The sequence below is a fragment of the Entelurus aequoreus genome, linkage group LG19, assembly GCF_033978785.1.
Source record: "Entelurus aequoreus isolate RoL-2023_Sb linkage group LG19, RoL_Eaeq_v1.1, whole genome shotgun sequence".
Lineage (NCBI taxonomy): Eukaryota > Metazoa > Chordata > Actinopteri > Syngnathiformes > Syngnathidae > Entelurus > Entelurus aequoreus.
Window position 1 is genome coordinate 40,375,313 of NC_084749.1, and position 19,076 is coordinate 40,394,388.

At 40.9% G+C, this 19,076-nt stretch overlaps 1 protein-coding gene across 1 annotated transcript in view; it reads right to left on the reverse strand.

Moving 5' to 3' along the window:
• LOC133634930 (BMP/retinoic acid-inducible neural-specific protein 3-like) overlaps positions 1 to 19,076 on the reverse strand; it is a 261,185-nt gene that overhangs the window by 16,578 nt on the left and 225,531 nt on the right. The window contains exon 7 of the mRNA XM_062027587.1: positions 7,410 to 7,632. Coding sequence (XP_061883571.1) covers positions 7,410 to 7,632 — 223 coding nt within the window. The remainder of the gene's footprint in view (positions 1 to 7,409; positions 7,633 to 19,076) is intronic.

Below are 19,076 nucleotides of genomic sequence, written 5' to 3' on the forward strand. Positions count from 1 at the left end.
GCTATGAAATTATAAAAGTATGTTGCTGAATAGATGATGTGTCTAAAAAAAAAAAAATTCTGTTCATTCAAATATGTTATAAAAAAGTACACGTAGGACGTAGGATTCTCTGTCCATCGTGTTTTTGCAGCGTGAGCACTTCTGTCTCACAGCCGGTGTCAGTTTGCTTGTCCTTTTCAAATGTGCTAAATAAAATGCAAAGCGGTGATGAGTGTTGATGAATCACATCGCGCGTGCTGTATAATTTATTTGCCTGTTCTCTACGCAGTATCGATGATCAGCATATATGTTGCATATTAATGAAGACGGAGACGCAAAATCGATTGCACTCCTTATTCTGCTCACTTAACAGACACAATCAACTTTGCATGTGCTATCAGGTTTGCACTTGTTTTAGTACATGGAAAAAACTTTAGCAAATGAGGCCCTTAGAGTGTAAATATCGGATGGAAAGCGTGCATTGACAGACTCAAGTTGAGGGGGAAAATGCTCGCCAGAATCCACGCAATTGTGCAGCTTTGTCACATAAGCACATGGGAGAAAAGGGCCCATACACGGTATCTTCGTATGGAGGGAAGAACCAACAGTGGATTAAATAAATGTTTCCCCACTTTACATAACCACGACAAAATAATCCACATTCACCTGCAAATACACTATATTGCCAAAAGTATTAGGCCACCTGTTTTGACTCGCATATGAACTTGAAGTGCCATCCCATTCCTAACCCATAGAATTCAATATGATGTCGGTCCACCTTTTGCAGCTATTACAGCTTCAACTCTTCTGGGAAGGCTGTCCACAAGGTTGCGGAGTGTGTTTATAGGAATTTTCCACCATTCTTCCAAAAGTCACACACTGATGTTGGCCGAGAAGGCCTGGCTCTCAGTCTCCGTTCTAATTCATCCCAAAGGTGTTCTATCGGGTTCAGGTCAGGACTCTGTGGAGGCCAGTCAAGTTCATCCACACCAGACGCTGTCATCCATGTCTTTATGGACCTTGCTTTGTGCACTGGTGCACAGTCATGTTGGATGAGGAAGGGGCCCGCTCCAAACTGTTTTAAAATCCTGGAGCATTCAAAGTTCCTTTCACTGGAACTAAGGGACCTAGCCCAACTCCTGGAAAACAACCCCACACCATAATTCCTCCTCCACCAAATTTCACACTCGGCACAATGCAGTCCGAAATGTAGCGTTCTCCCTGGCAACCTCCAAACCCAGACTGGTCCATCAGATTGCCAGATGGAAAAGTGTGATTCATCACGCCAGAGAAGGCGTCTCCACTGCTCTAGAGTCCAGTGGCGACGTGCTTTACACCAGTGGTCCCCAATCTTTTTGTACTTGCGGACCGGTCAATGCTTCAAAATGTGTCCCACGGACCGGGGGGGGGGGGGGGGGGGGGGATATATATATATATATATTTTTTTGTCATAAAGAAATACAATCATGTGTGCTTGCGGACTGTATCCCTGCAGACTGTATTGATTTATATTGATATATAATGTATATATTGTGTTTTTTATGTTAATTTAATAAAAAATAAAAAAAACGTTTTTGTTTTTTTTTAATTTTTGTACCAATCGGTCCACGGACCGGTACCGGGCCGCAGAACTGTGGTTGGGGACCACTGCTTTACACCACTGCATCCCACGCTTTGCATTGGACTTGGTGATGTATGGCTTAGATGCAGCTGCTCGGCCAAGGAAACCCATTCCATGAAGCTCTCTGCGTACTGTACGTGGGCTAATTGGAAGGTCACGTGAAGTTTGGAGCTCTGTAGCAACTGACTGTGCAGAAAGTCTTTGCACTATGCGCTTCAGCATCCGCTGACACCTCTCTGTCAGTTTACATGGCCTACCACTTGGTGGCTGACTTGCTGTTGTTCCCAAACTCTTTACTTTTCCAATAGTAAAGTTGACTTTGGAATATTTAGGAGTGAGGAAATTTCACGACTGGATTTGTTGCACAGGTGGAATCCTATGACAGTTCCACGCTGGAAAACACTGAGCTCCTGAGAGCGGCCCATTCTTTCACAAATGTTTGTAGAAACAGTCTCCATGCCTAAGTGCTTGATTTTATACACCTGTGGCCGGGCCAAGTGATTAGGACACCTGATTATGTTAATTTGGATGGGTGGCCAAATACTTTTGGCAATATAGTGTATATTCTCAAACCTAATAAAGACATGTTAGTTATTGTAACTGCTCTTAGTGCAACTTCAAAATGCATTCACCTTTGAAATTGGGGAAGTGAACACAAGTTGAAATGAGACAAACCTGTTCTTTAGTCTTGCCATACTTAAACTACTGTACTGAAGTCTGGGGTAACAATTACAAAAGGTCGTTACAGTCACTAATCATTTTACAAAAAAGAGCAGTAAGGACCATTCACAAGGTGGGCTATCTGGAACACACCAATGCACTATTTCTACAGTCTAAATTATTACAATTCACCGACATTGTCTCATATCAAACAGCAATAACTATGTACAGGGCTAGGAACCATTTGTTACCACTGAACATTCAAAACATGTTTAGTGAACGTGAGGGGGGGCATAGTTTGAGGAGAGAACTCAATTTTAAAATTCAGATGAGAAATTCCACCATGAAAAGTTTTCGCATTTCCATCACAGGTGTCAAGTTGTGGGACAATCTGAGCGAAGTACATAAGCAAAGTCCAAGCATCAATGTTTTTAAAAGAATGTACAAAAATATATTGTTCACAGGATATAGTGAACTGCACTAAGAGTCAGTGGGTTTGTATGTGTATGTATATGTAAACTATGTATACACGCTGTTGTGTCACATTCATAGTTACTTGTTAAATGTGTGTTGTGGATGTACATGTATGTGTATGTATATGTATATATATATATATATATATGTATATATGTATGTGTGTATGTATGTATGTATGTGTACGTACTTATATGTGTATATGTATTTATATGACATAACATTTTTATATACTATTATTATTATTATTATTAAACATACAGTAAGTAATAAGAGGGGTGGGAGTACATAAGTTTTTACTTCTTCTCACTCCTTTTCGGATATGTTTACATTAAATGTTTATTTTCATTTCTTGTTTCTTTTGCTTTTTATTATTACTATTATTATTATTATTATTGTTGTTTTTGTTATTCATTCTTGAATGGCTTTTTTGTTGTTTTTTTTCAAAATTTGTTGTTTTCGTTTTGTCTACATATTCGAAATAAACATGAAAATGAAATGAAAATGAAATGAAATGTATAACATCAGGACGAGTGCTGTCATATAGTGGTATACAACACACTTGCCAACCCTCCCGAATTTTCCGGGAGCCTCCCGAATTTCAGTGCCTCTCCCGAAAATCTCGCGGGACAACCATTCTCCCGAATTTCTCCCGATTTCCAGCCGGACAACAAGGCACGCCCCCTCCAGGTCCATGCGGACCTGAGTGAGGACAGCCTTTCGTCACGTCCGCTTTTTCTCCATATAAACAGCGTCACGTTATAACATCTACGGCTTATGGACATACTTGCCAACCCGGGAGACTCCCGAATTTCATTGCCCCTCCTGAAAATCTCCCAGGGGCAACCATTCTCCCGAATTTCTCCCGATTTCCACCCGCACAACAACATTGAGGGTGTGCTTTAAAGGCACTGCCTTTAGCGTCCGCTTTTCCTCCATACAAACAGCGTGCCAGCCCAGTCACATAATACATGCGGCTGATTGCAAGGCATACTTGATCAACAGCCATACAGGCCACACTGAGGGTGGTCGTATAAACAACTTTAACACTGTTACAAATATGCGCCACACTGTGAACCTAAACCAAACAACAATGACAAACACATTTCGGGAGAACATCCGCACCGTAACACAACATAAACACAACAGAACAAATACCCAGAATCCCTTGCAGCCCTAACTCTTCCGGGACGCTACAATATACACCTTTGCTACCACCAAACCCTGCCCACCTCAACCCCTCCCCCCCATCTCCCGAATTCGGAGGTCTCAAGGTCGGCAAGTATGGTATACAATGAGACAGTCTGCTTTAACTGCATGACTGAACAGGCTCAATGACCATTTAATATTTGTAGAAAATGTTAAAAAAAAATAGTTCACACCATTTTATTAGAACATAAATTAGAGGGTGAGTGACAATAAGCAAAAGTACCTGCTGAAATTTGCAAACAATTATTATTTTGCATGTCATCCATCAAAACATCAACCGTATTTTCCGGACCATAGGGCACACCGGATTATAAGGCGCACTGCCAATGAATGGTCTAGTTTTGTACTTTTTTCATATATTAGGCGCACCTATGTGGGCGGTCTTATTTACGTGGCTCACCTTCGGCAGCGTCTTCTCCCCGTCATCTTTGTTGTAGCGGTGTAGCGTGCAAGGACGGGTGTGGAAGAAGTGTCAAAAGGTGGAGCTAACTGTTTTAATGACATTCAGACTTTACTTCAATCAATAACTGAGCAGCATCTCCTCATCTGGAAACAACCACACCGGAAATGTGTCCCGTGAAAAACCGTCCGACCGGAACTCTAATAACTAAAGTTCCTTGGGTGAATAATGTAAACTCACTACACCGGTATGTTTTAGCGCTTTCATGGCGAGTTTACTGACAGATATAAGTAAGAACTTTACACTACTTTATATTAGAAATGGCAACAGCGGAGGATGAATGTCACATAACAAGAAGATAGAGAAAAAGAAGAACGTTATCAAGTACGGTGCCGACACAGACTACAAAGGCGGACGCGAGCAAATTTTCAGGATTTATGCAGATCCCAAATACAGATCAGCAGGTACCAGAAGGTAAGAAAAAATGCTTTTGCATAATACTGCGAAACAAAACGCCAGATAATATGTTTAACCTTATACACACACTATAATAATACTCGTATGTTTAATGCGCTGACAATCCATCAAGCGGTGCGGCTTCATAGTTTACCAAAGTCGTACAAAAACATTTTGATAGATTTTTGAGCGCCGTGTGTAATGTTCTATATTTTCATTGGAACATTCAAAATGTTTTTGTTGTTTACTTGAGACCCATTATAGTGCAGTCTACACATCTCTCTTATGTTTGACTGCCATCTACTGGTCACACTTATCATTACGCCATGTACCAAATAAAATAGCTTTGAGGTGGGTAAGCTCAACCAAATGTATTGCTTAAAATCAGGCACACCGGGTTATAAGGCGCACTGTCGAGTTTTTAGGAGAAAAAAAAGATTTTAAATGCGCTTTATAGTCCGGAAAATCCGGTATAATCATCCATCCATCCATTTTCTACTGCTTGTCCTGTTCGGGGTCGCGGGGGGTGCTGAAGCCTGTCCCAGCTGCATTCGGGCGGAAGGCGGGGTACACCCTGGACAAGTCGCCACCTCATCACAGGGCCAACACAGATAGACAGACAACAATACTAATATGTTAAAGAGGTTCATTTAGCCTACTAATGTGTATTTATAAATGGTTGATTTATATAGGCTAGTAAGGTAAAGTTTTGTACCTGACAAGATAGCCGAAACTTGTCAGGTACAAAACTTTACCTTACTAGCCTATATAAATCAACCATTTATAAATAAACAATACTAATAATTAGAGATGATAAATGCTTTAAAACAGGGGTTTCGCCATGGAGTTTACAGTTACGGTAGCACAATTAGCCCCGAACGGGCTAACATCACCACTAACGTGTTACACGTCCGATTCGCTCTGTCGGAGAATCAGCGCTGGGGTCCAGTGCACCACAGTTTTGTATTGTCGCTCGGTCCTTTGGCGGAGTGCTTCGGAAGCTACCGGACCGCTTGTCTCCCCGGCCCAGACTGTTTACAGCGGCGCCGGAGGAGGGAGCGATAGAGAGAGAGCGAGCAGGCGGGCGAGCGATCGAGGGAGGGAGGGAGGAAGAGCCTGTGCGGGTCTAGTGGAAAAGCGGCAAAACGTTTCTCTGCTTGCATCACGCAAGTGACGTCAATGTTCGGCCCTCGAGAGCCATATACCACACCGTGATTGGTAGATTCCTTCAGCTTCGCACACAACGCTGTCAAGCGCCATTCATATAAAACTTGCGGGCCGCACTAACATTAAACTTTCATATTAAGATGGGGGCCGCAAAATAACGTCTCGCGAGCCGCAATTGGCCTGCGGGCTGCGTGTCTGAGACCCCTGCTTTAAAATATAATACCGGAACTTATCGGTATCGGTTTCAAAAAAGTAAAATGTATGACTTTTTAAAACGCCGCTGTACGGAGTGGTACACGGACGTAGGGAGAAGTACAGAGCGCCAATAAACCTTAAAGGCACTGCCTTTGCGTGCCGGCCCAATCACATAATATCTACGGCTTTTCACACACACAAGTGAATGCCAAGCATACTTGGTCAACAGCCATACAGGTCACACTGAGGGTGGCCGTATAAACAAGTTTGACACTGTTACAAATATGCGCCACACTGTGAACCCACACCAAACAAGAATGACAAACACATTTCGGGAGAACATCCGCGTCGTAACACAACAGAACAAATACCCAGAACCCCTTGCAGCACTAACTCTCCTGGGACGCTACAATATACACCCCCCACCCTACCCCACCTCAACCTCCTCATGCTCTCTCAGGGAGAGAATGTCCCAAATTCCAAGCTGCTGTTTTGAGGCATGTTAAACAAAATAATGCACTTTGTGACTTCAATAATAAATATGGCAGTGCCATGTTGGCATTTTTTTTCCATAACTTGAGTGGAATTATTTTGGAAAACCTTGTTACATTGTTTAATGCATCCAGCGGGGCATCACAACAAAATTAGGCATAATAATGTGTTAATTCCATGACTGTATATATCGGTATCAGTTGATATCGGAATCGGTAATTAAGGATATCGGATTTTGGCAAAAAAGCCATTATCGGACATCTCTACTAATGATTATTTTCAATTGTTAATCCATGATTTTTTTCCCTCTTAATTCTTAACCGCCTTTACTGAAACAAGTTTCTTAAAACGCGTAAAACTTTAATTTCGCAGGGGGGCGGTTTTTGTTTTCCTTGATATAACCTTGACTGCATCCAAACCAGCAGGTGTGAGACTACAGCCCACATCAGTGGCACCTCAGTTGAATATCAAAGGCCTAATATATTGTGTGTAATATTAGCATAGTGCCGAGTTCAGGAGATTGCAAAAGCGCTGTGCAGGAAAAAAAAAAAGAAAAAAAGATGTGTGCCATTTTCAGATAACTTGAAAGGACATGTGATGTGGCTGCAGGCTTTAGAATTTTTTGCTTATGTTCTCAGATGGTGGTCCACGCATGCTGCCCCCCCCCCACCCCACCCCCCATGCACACCCACGCGCACACCCACGCAAACATTTTCATGTCAGAGGGAATACTTCAACAATACCAGAGCATCTCACCTCTCACTCAGCCTAATGATTTTGGGCTGGGTGCGACACCTCTTGCTGAGGGTGTAGAGCTTGCTGATGATGCGTCCCGATTTGCTCAAAGACTGCTGGGTGTTGAGCTCCAGCTGTTTGTAGCGCTGATTAACGGCGGGTTCCATCTTCCAGAAGAACTCGATGGCTGATGTGTTCAAAGCGTACGACGTGGGGAGCCTCCGAACAAAGTTCTGGAACTCCTCTGAAAGGCAAGGGAAGTGCGAACACGTTTAAGAAAATTGATTTTCAAACACGTTTTCTCCCAAGTTTTCCACACAGAAGAAACCCCTTTTTAAAAACTATATATATATACAGTCGTGGTCAAAAGTTGACATACACTTGCAGTGTTTCCCATAAACTGCCAAGATACATGTGGCGGTGGGGGCGTGGTCACCATGACATCATCGAGTAATTTGCATAATTTACTACAATGATATGATTTTCTCTAAAAAGGCTCAAAAAATGTACACTTACTAATTAATAATAACAGTTATGTTTTAAACGTCCATCCATCCATCCATTTTACAATATAATTACAACACTTTATGTACATATTTATATACAGATTTGAACAATAAGTTATTCACTGAAATATATTTATTAATTGTGGTTCTTACAAAAAACATATCTTATAAAATATAGAAGCTAAAATGTCTCTTAAAGCTCTGCCCCTTTAATTAGTGCATACTCAATAATTTAACTTTAGCCTACTACTACAACCATATTATTTACCAGCAACATAAAGTGAAACAGAGGCAGAGGTGTCCTGCCACAGTCAGTAACAACTAAACAGAAAACAGTAGTGGTCAAATACAAATAAGGCAACAAGAGAAGTATCCTACACTTCTCTTTTGTAAAGTAAATCTGAACAGCCTATATGGGCATATACATCAACTATATGATTTGCCTGAGAAGCTGGACAGGACAAAAAAATAAATAAAAAAAAATAAAAAATTTTATTTTATTTTATTTTATTTGTGGCAGACTTAATTCTTTCGTGGTGGGCCGCCACAAATAAATGAATGTGTGGGAAACACTGACTTGTAAAGAACATAATGTCATGGCTGTCTTGAGTTTCCAATAATTTCTACAACTCTTATTTTTTTTATGATAGAGTGATTGGAGCATATACTTGTTGGTCACAAAAAACATTCATGAAGTTTGGTTCTTTTATGAATTTATTATGAGTCTACTGAAAATGTGACCAAATCTGCGGTTACGATTGGGGGGGTCGCAGCTTACTGCGTGGTTCGTTCCCCCGGGATGCAGACGGACCACTCCGGACAGGACGTGCAGGTAGGAACATGATTTATTTTTAGAAAAATCAAAAAAGTACAAAAAACAGAAAACAAGCCGATCGCTAGTGATGGGTCCGGCAACACCGATGCGTCGAGCTCATAGAGCGAAACCCTGTGTCGGTGCGCGTACCGCTTTTAGAAAGTCACGTAACCGATCATGAGCTGTTTCGGTCACGTGACCGATACGCGAACTGTGTCGCACTTCCGCCTCCTCTGTGCCCTGTGAGCAACGTTCCCTCTAAGGTGCGCACGTGTGCAATTGCGCACTGCTCAAGCGTCCTCTGCGCACAGCAAATATATGCCACGCACCAAATCAAACCCATCTGAATTCTAAACAAAATAAACACATTTATTCTGTGTAATTTTGCAATGCAACTCTGAGTGACAGTGACAACAAGCGGCCCTAACGGTGTTCGTCAACACCGTTTAATTATTGTAACGTCTATCGAGATGCTTCGAGGACAGGAATTATATCGATCACTTTATTGAGCAAAACTGTTTATTTTGACCATAACCACACCAAAAACATGAGTAAAAAACGTATATCTCGAAAAACTAGTCATTTTCTGCCGTACAAACCAGGCCAAAACCAACTTGCCATCTGTCACCAACACGCATACCACTAAGCCACTGGTGCGTTTATGGCCACACAAAAAGTCGGACAACTCAAACACAACACAAATACACTATGACTCCTCAGTCATACGTGTGCTTATTCTACTGTCATTTATTATTAATGTTAATTTATTTATATTAATCATGGAATGCTGTTACTAGAGAAAGTTACAGGAATGCACACTTCATCCTATGCTTACATTTCATTGTGCAACATGAGGATGTTCAAGGGGAACTAAATGTGATCTCTGAAAGGGGTACAAATGATTTCCAAAGCAGGACCCCCACCCAGACATATTGTACATTACTAATCCATAGCTTATGAAAAACAAGATTTCTTTTATTTTCATTACAAGTGGGCCAAATCACTAATATTCCAAAATAATCTCATGAAAATTATGTTATTATAAAAGATTGGTTTGAGACAGGTGTGCTGCTGGTATTGCCACGTGTGATGTTGCTCACATGTGCTGCACTGAATGCTCAGGGAGTTTTTGTGTTTGCTCACACACATGAACAATTAGAGGGAACATTGCCTGTGAGCGGGTCTTTTCTACAGCCGGAGAAATAATAACAAAGAGAAATCATCTAAAATTGAATATGTTGGAAAAACTGTTTTTTTTTAAATAAAAATGTGTAAAAAAATTTTTTTTTTTAATTCCCAGTCCACAAGCATCCTCATTCACAACACGTTCTCTTAGTTGTCCATGTTATGATACATGTTCACATTATTTATTGACTGTATCTAAAAATAAAAAAATATATATTTGTATTTAAATGAAGATATGAAATAATACTAAATGAAATACAATGACTTGGTTTATATTATTGTATATACTAGGTCATAAAATCAGTGTCAGTTGAGTCGGTCCATAGGTTGCCTGTAGGGATTTTTAATGTCCAGCAGATGTCAGTATTTAGTGACACAGTATCGACACAGTATCAATACAGTTTTGCAATGTGTCGAAACGCTTCATGACGCCTCATCAACCCATCACTACCGATTGCACTCGAAGCTAAGGACAAGCAATACTCATGTAACAGGTGCAAGTAGCAAACAATGAAGCCAGGCCGACTGACCGGCAAAGGCAGGCTTAAATAATGCCTCTGATTAGTGCTCGGGAAACAGGTGAGCGTCCCGAACACCAATCAGAGACAGGTGAAAATAATAAGCAACCATGGTAACTAAAACAAACTTAAGGGTGCACAAAAACAGGAACTGAGGGAGTCCAAAAACTAACAGAAAATAACAAAACATGATCATAACATCTGCTGGGTCAAAAGTATACATACAGCAATGTTAATATTTGGTTACATGTCCCTTGGCAAGTTTCACTACAATAAGGCGCTTTTGGTAGCCATCCACAAGCTTCTGGTTGAATTTTTGACCACTCCTCTTGACAAAATAGGTGCAGCTCAGCTAAATGTGTAGGTTTTCTGACATGTACTTGTTTCTTCAGCATTGTCCACACATTTAAGTCAGGACTTTTGTGAAGGACATTCTAAAACCTTCATTCTAGCCATGATTTAGCCATTCCTTTATCACTTTTGACATGTGTTTGGGGTCGTTGTCCTGTTGGAACATTCCATCACCCCCTTATGTTTGTTAGATATTCAGTCCTGTATAGCACATTATATTCTGTTCAAAGTGTACAAAGTATTAATAAAAATATGTACTTTTGAACCCATTACTCATATTTTCATTGTTTCGAATGGAGAACCTTGATTCACTATACGAATACTTACAAACCATGTTCAACAAGGAACCAAGTATATATACACTGCAAAAAGTCAGTGTTCAAAAATAAGAAAAACAAAAACAAAAATTAGGGGTATTTTATTTGAACTAAGGATAATTATCTGCCAATAATACAAGAAAATTTGGCTTGTCAAGACTTTCCAAAACAAGTAAAATTAGCTAACCTCAATAAACCCAAAAATACCTTAAAATAAGTATATTGTCACTAATAACAAGTGCGCTTTTCTTGTAGAAAAAAAAAAGAGACCTTTTAGCTCAATATGTTGAAAAATATTCTTAAATGAAGTAAATGCTAGTGCCATTATCTTGACATAATGATATGCGTTCGGCATTACATTTCTTGAAACCAGCAAACTTATACTAAAAACTAATTTATTGTTCTTAATGCAGCGTTTCTCAAAGTGTGGGGCGCGCCCCACTGGTAGGGAATAGAGACATGACAGGTGGGGCGCGAGGAACGGGAGGAAATTTCACTTTACTTTTTTTTTTTTTTTTTAATTATATTCTTAGATTTTTTTTTTTTACTATGCTTTCATTTTCTATACACACTGTAAATCACTTTGTGATTCTGTCTGTGGAATCCGCTATATAAATAAATGTAAATTACTTATTTTTCCTGTAGGCTTTAAATTTCTAGGTAGGAGCGAAAGTTTGACAGACATAGCAACAGTAACTAATGGGGGCGGGGCTAAGCGGAAGCTTTGTGAATGGCGAGTCACTGTGCGAGGATTTGCTGTTTTGCAAATACATAAAAAATAGAGCCACTGCTGATGAGCTGTTCGAGATAATGGACAGTTTCATCAAACAACACAACCTTAAATGGGAAAACTGTGTGGGCTTTTGCTCTGATGGCGCACAGACCATGGCAGGGTAAAGAAACGGGCTGCAGGCTCTAATAAAGAGGGTTGCGCCAAATGCGCATTGGACACACTGTGTCATTCACCGGGAAGCACTCGCGTCAAGGCAGCTCAGCCCCGAACTCAATTCTATTTGTGGCCAAACAGCTCAATTTTGGTTTCATCTGACCACAGAACTTTACTCCAGAAGGTCTTATCTTTGTCCATGTGATGTCAGATGAAACAAAAATTGAGCTGTTCGGCCACAATACCCAGCAATATGTTTGAAGGATAAAAGGTGAGGCCTTTAATCCCAGGAACACCATGCCTACCGTCAATAATGGTGGTGGTAGTATTATGCTCTGGGCCTGTTTTGCTGCCAATGGAACTGGTGCTTTACAGAGAGTAAATGGGACAATGAAAAAGGAGGATTACCTCCAAATTCTTCTGGGCAACCTAAAATCATCAGACCGGAGGTTGGGTCTTGAGCGCAGTTGGGTGTTCCAACAGGACAATGACCCCCAAACACACGTCAAAAGTGGTAAAGCAATTGCTAAATCAGGCTAGAATTAAGATTTTAGAATGGCCTTCCCAAAGTCCTGACTTAAACGTGTGGACAATGCTGAAGAAACAAGTCCATGTCAGAAAACCAACACATTTAGCTGAGCTGCACCAATTTTGTCAAGAGGAGTGGTCAAAAATTCAAGCAGAAACTTGTGGATGGCTACCAAAAGCGCCTTATTGCAGGGAAACTTGCCAAGGGACATGTAACCAAATATTAACATTGCTGTACGTATACTTTTGACCCAGCAGATTTGCTCACATTTTCAGTAGACCCATAATACATTCATAAAAGAACCAAACTTCATGAATGTTTTTTGTGACCAACAAGTATGTGCTCCAATCACTCTATCACAAAAAAATAAGAGTTGTAGAAATGATCGGAAACTCAAGACAGCCATGACATTATGTCCTTCATAAGTGTACGTAAACTTTTGACCACGACTGTATAGTCCCACACACAAGCGCTTTTGACTACCCTCTAACTGTATTTGGCTAATTTAATCAGGCGAAATGAGAGAATCCCTTTACTCAGGCCACACAGGCAGCTCTAAGTCTAACTGGAAGTGATATTGTTTGATGCATATGATAATGAAAAACGGCAGAGCTAAATAAGGGCTTGGGGTATATCTTTTTTTTTTTTTTTTTTTTAATGAACAGCCAACAGCTTTTTCAGAGCTTATTTCATTTTTGAGGGAAAAAAGGAGGGACAAGTGGGCTCAAGGGATAATATCTTAGAGACTTCCGGAACAGCGGGCCACAAGAACAAGGGTGTTCAAAGTCTGGCCTGTGGGCCATTTGGGGACCGCAGCTAAATGTTCTATTGGTCAGTTGTGCAATCTAAAAATAACTCATCATCAGAACATTTAGCTTTTGCTTGCCTGCATTAAACCTCTTTCTTTCAACACTGGCTGGTACATATACTCTTCTTTTGGCTGCTGATCGACAAAACCCAAAACCAGTGAAGTTGGCACGTTGTGTAATTCGTAAATAAAAACAGAGAACAATGATTTGCAAATCCTTTCAACTTATATTCAATTGAATGGACAAAGACAATATATTTAATGTTCAAACTGGTAAAATGTGTTATTTTTTGCAAATAATCATGGACTAAGAATTTAATGACAGCAACACATAGCAAAAAAGTTGTCACAGGGGCATTTTTACCACTGTGTTACATGGCCTTTCCTTTTAACAACACTCAGTAAACGTTGGGGAACTAAGGAAACCAATTTTTTAATCTTTTCAGGTGGAATTTTTTCCCGTTTTTGCTTGATGTACAGGTTAAGTTGTTCAACAGTCCGGGGTCTCCGCACTCTTTTATTATGAAGCCACGCTGTTGTAACACGTGGCTTGGTATTGTCTTGCTGAAATAAGCAGGGGCGTCCATGATAACAGATACACATTTTTTGGTTATACTGAGATTCAAAGATGATCTGTTTTTGTTTTTGTTTTGTTTTTCCTTGCTCGTATGGGGGCTCTGTACCGAGGATGTTGTTGTGGCTTGTGCAGCCCTTTGAGACACTTGTGATTTAGGACTATATAAATAAACATTGATTGATTGATTGATTGATTTTTTATTTGTTAATTTCTTCTGTTATTATTTGTATTAGCGTATGTGTGTTCTCTCCTGAACAAAACACAGTTGTATCATCTGCAAATAATACTAAATTGAAGTCCTTTTTAACTTTAAAAATGTCGTTTGTATGAAGATACTTAACAAATGCTTCTGCTTAAAGATGCCATATTAAGATTTGAAACACTTCCTACATAACATATAATGGTGGTTATTTGGTAACATTTTGCATAGGTTATGTTTTACAGACTATCTCTAAACTGCTGTTTGACTGTCTCTACAGGATGCGCCGTTTTGTGGGCGGTCTTCTGCCCGTCAGCAATGTTGTAGTTTTTCGCGCTTCCATATCGATTCTACTGACAGACAAAGGTTAAAACTATACGCATGTGCATGCGCAAGCCAGTCTGCACCACAACATTAAGAAAGATGAAAAGAAGGAACTTATTGACCCCAACGTCAGACTACAATGGCAGACTCGCGCAAAGCTCTTTGGGTAAAACTTTACCATATATGAAGATATTCGCTGAAGTCACTGTGGAGGGGGGCGTGGTCTGCGGGCCTGCCGCGGAGCGGGGTGTGTGAAGACCGGCCTCGAAGTCAGCGGCAGGCGAGTAGATTGCCCAGCTGGGGCTTGTTATCTAATCACCTGTCGCCCTTATTAGCAGCAGCCGGAACGAGACACGTTGTTGGGAGTTGGAGAGAGAGAGACACACGCACAGAAGGCAGAGACACGCGGGACTGAAAAGTCCTCAAAATATATACTGCTGAAAAGCAAACGAGACTGGTGCATGTCAATAAAAGACTGGGTCAAACCTGTACACCGGGTTCAAGAAAGATCTACCGGACTCAGGAGAACCCTCACAGCAGAGAGACTTTCACAGTCACCAATTGAATAAACGTCACAAATTGGGCAAATTCTACACGGCTCGTTTGGAGGGAGTATAAAGGAAGGCAAGATTGATTCATAAATATCCCCGCCATGCCTCTATGGTTTAATTTAAATTTTTTCGAGACTTGTGCAGATCCCAAATACACAAAAACCAGGTACCAACAAGTAAGAAAAGTTTTGATAGAAAAAAGGTTTATGACAATATGGGGCTAGCAGCTAATTGTGTCTTCATACACAGTGTGGAGCCGCTCCTCTAAGTTAATAATAATAACCACCTCATTACAGTAAATAAACTGCATTTCTTAGTATCTTAAGTATAATTATCACTGGAAGACTATGCTAAAAATGTTACTAAAGTGCTTAAACAATTGTATGTAATAGAATAGAACAAGGAACCGGTTTAAATATTGTGTTGATATGGTTACACTGTCAATAGAAAAAAAAAAATATATATATCTGACTTGTATCTGTAATGGTATCGGTTGATCTCACTCATAGATGTTCGCTATCGGAATTGGCAGCATAAAACTGATCCAGAACATCCATACTGGCAGACATGGATATATTGTAAGGAATAAAAAAAACTCAGATCATTATTTTGTGTGCCTGATTGATCATCAATAAAATAACAAACTTTTTTGACAAACTATTTGACCCAGTAAGAACTACATCTATTAAACATCACTTGCAAATGGTAGAGTGGCAATTGACTCCACCCTAATGGAAAGACAGACTCAGATATCCTCCAGCCTCAAGAAAAAATGCTCCAACTTACAAACCCCAAAACCAGTGAAGTTGGCACGTTGTGTAAATGGTAAATAAAAAGAGAATACAATGATTTGCAAATCCTTTTTCAACTTATATTCAATTGAATAGACTGCAAAGACAAGATACTTAACGTTCGAACTGGAAAACTTTTGTTATTTTTTGCAAATATTAGCTCATTTGGAATTTGATGCCTGCAACAGGTTTCAAAAAAGCTGGCACAAGTGGTCAAAAAGACTGAGAAAGTTGAGGAATGTTCATCAAACACTTATTTGGAACATCCCACAGGTGAACAGGCTAATTGGGAACAGGTGGGTGCCATGATTGGGTATAAAAGCAGCTTCCATAAAATGCTCAGTCATTCACAAACAAGGATGGGGCGAGGGTCACCACTTTGTCAACAAATACCTGATTGTTTAATTGTTGGAGAACAACATTTTTCAACCAACTATTGCAAGGAATTTAGTGATTTCACCATCTACGGTCCGTAATATCATAAAAAGGTTCAGAGAATCTGGAGAAATCACTGCACGTAAGCAGCAAGGCTAAAAACCTCAGGCGGTACTGCATCAAAAAGCGACATCAGTGTGTAAAGGATATCACCACATGGGCTCAGGAACACTTCAGAAAACCACTGTCAGTAACTACAGTTTGTCGCTACATCTGTAAGTGCAAGTTAAAACTCTACTATGCAAAGCCAAAGCCATTTATCAACAACACCCAGAAACGCCGCCTGCTTCGCTGGGCCCGAACTCATCTAAGATGGACTGATGCAAAGTTGATGACTAGTCAAATTGTTTTTGGAAACTGTGGACGTCGTGTCTTCGGACCAAAGAGGAGAATAACCAACCGGACTGTTATAGGCGCAAAGTTGAAAAGCCAGCATCTGTGATGGTATGGGGGTGTATTAATGCCCAAGACATGGGTAACTTACACATCTGTGAAGGCACCATTAATCCTGAAAGGTACATACAGGTTTTGGAGCAATATATGTTGCCATCCAAGCAACGTTATCATGGACGCCCCTGCTTATTTCAGCAAGACAATGCCAAGCCACGTGTTACAACAGCGTGGCTTCGTAGTAAAAGAGTGCGGGTACTAGACTGGCGCAGTCTAGTACCCGCACTATGTGGCGCATTATGAAGCCTAAAATACCACAACGTAGACCCCCGGACTGTTGAACAACTTAAGCTGTACATCAAGCAAGAATGGGAAATAATTCCACCTGAAAAGCTTCAATAATTGGTCTCCTCAGTTCCCAAACGTTGACTGAGTGTTGTTAAAAGGAAAGGCCATGTAACACAGTGGTAAAAATGCCCCTGTGCAAACTTTTTTGCAACATGTTGCTGCAATTACATTTTAATTGAATGATTATTTAAAAAAAAAAAAAAAGAAGTTTCTCAGTTGGAACATTAAATATCTTGTCTTTGCAGTCTATTCAATTGAATATAAGTTGAAAAGGATTTGCAAATCATTGTATTCTGTTTTTATTTACGAAATACACGACGTGCCAACTTCACTGGTTTTGGGTTTTATACATAAAAGCTTTGCCTATAACAGGCTACGCACACCAGAAATACAGTTGCGGTTTAGGAACTTTAATGGGATTTGTAGAAAAAGGGATATACTCTATATACAGCGTGATCAGACGTGTCCCTTCAACTTGCATTCATGCGATGTCTCATGAGGGTATGCCACAGTGGTCTAAGCTCTATGCTTGACTGGATTTAAAATCAGCCAGGGACCACTGTGGCATACATTTTCCTCCCATTCACTTTTGCCGTTCAACTACAATAACGTTAGGGACTACTGCCACAAAGAAATAACAATACAAAAATAATGGCTATATTATTGTTTATATTAATATTTGCCTTATGTGTAATGTTGTTGTGGAGGGGGGCGTGGTCTGGGGGCTTGCCGCGGAGCATGTAAGGACCGGCCTCGAAGCCAGTGGCAGGTGAGTGGATTGCCCAGCTGGGGCTGGTTTTATAATCACCCTTATTAGCAGCAGCTGGAACGAGACACGTTGTTGGAGTTGGAGTTGCTGGTGAGCGGACGCAGTTGATGGACATTGCCGGAAGGAAAAAGCCACAAAGACTGAAAAGCTGTAGCGTGGAGTGCGGTCCTAGCGTGTGTGCGCTCACAAATAAAGACATTGTTACACCAGATTACCGGGCTCACGAGGGGGTCTGTTACGGTCAGGAGGACCCACGAGAGGGAAACATCACAGTTGTATTGACTGAATAAAGTAAACACAAACATCTTAAACATGTGAAGTAAAGTGAAGTGAATTCTATTTATATAGCACTTTTCTCTAGTGACTCAAAGCGCTTTACATAGTGAAACCCAATATTTAAGTTACATTTTTAAACCAGTGTGGGTGGCACTGGGAGAAGGTGGGTAAAGTGTCTTGCCCAAGGACACAACGACAGTGACTAGGTTGGCAGAAGTGGGGATCGAACCTGGAACCCTCAAGTTGCTGGCACGGCCACTCTACCAACCATGTGTTTTCTATGAAATAAGCGACAAGACCCACCATTTTAGATACATTATACAGTCATTTAAAAGACTTCCTTGTGGTCTGAATGACCTGTAGTGGTGGTGCTTTGGTTAAAATGGTGCATACATGTCACTTTATAGACCCATCTTCCTACTTTTGAACCTTTCAACTGACCAACAGCCCTACCTTACCCTGACTGAAACCACCTTTTTGTTTGAATCAGACACACTTCTCACGAAGGACTCAAAAAATATCATTGTGGAGGGAGATGTGGCCAGCGCTGCCTGCAGGAGCAAAGTTAAAGTTAAAGTTAAAGTACCAATGATTGTCACACACACACAAGGTGTGGTGAAATTTGTCCTCTGCATTTGACCCATCCCCTTGATCACCCCCTGGGAGGTGAGGGGAGCAGTGGGCAGCAGCGGTGCCGCGCCCGGGAATCATTTTTGGTGATTTGACCCCCAATTCCAACCCTTGATGCTGAGTGCCAAGCAGGGAGGTAATGGGTCCCATTTTTATAGTCTTTGGTATGACTCGGCCGGGGCCTCTGTCCATGGTGCTGAAGACAGGGGGGGGGGGGCGTGGCAGTGCTGACGGCGAGACACAGCTGGCAGGTGATTAGATTTCACAGGTGGTACGTGTTAATCTAATCATCTGTTGTCTTTAACAGTAAGCGGCCGGGAGCAGGAGGGGAGAGAGGATACGGACGTGGCTGAAAAGTCGCGTCCTGCGGGAGAGAAAACTTTTGTGAAAGCATATTATTATTAAAACCTGCACGCCTGGCTCCTGTGCCGTGTCTGACAGTGGGACTGCAGGACACAACTTCCACAATCATACATTCTTGATA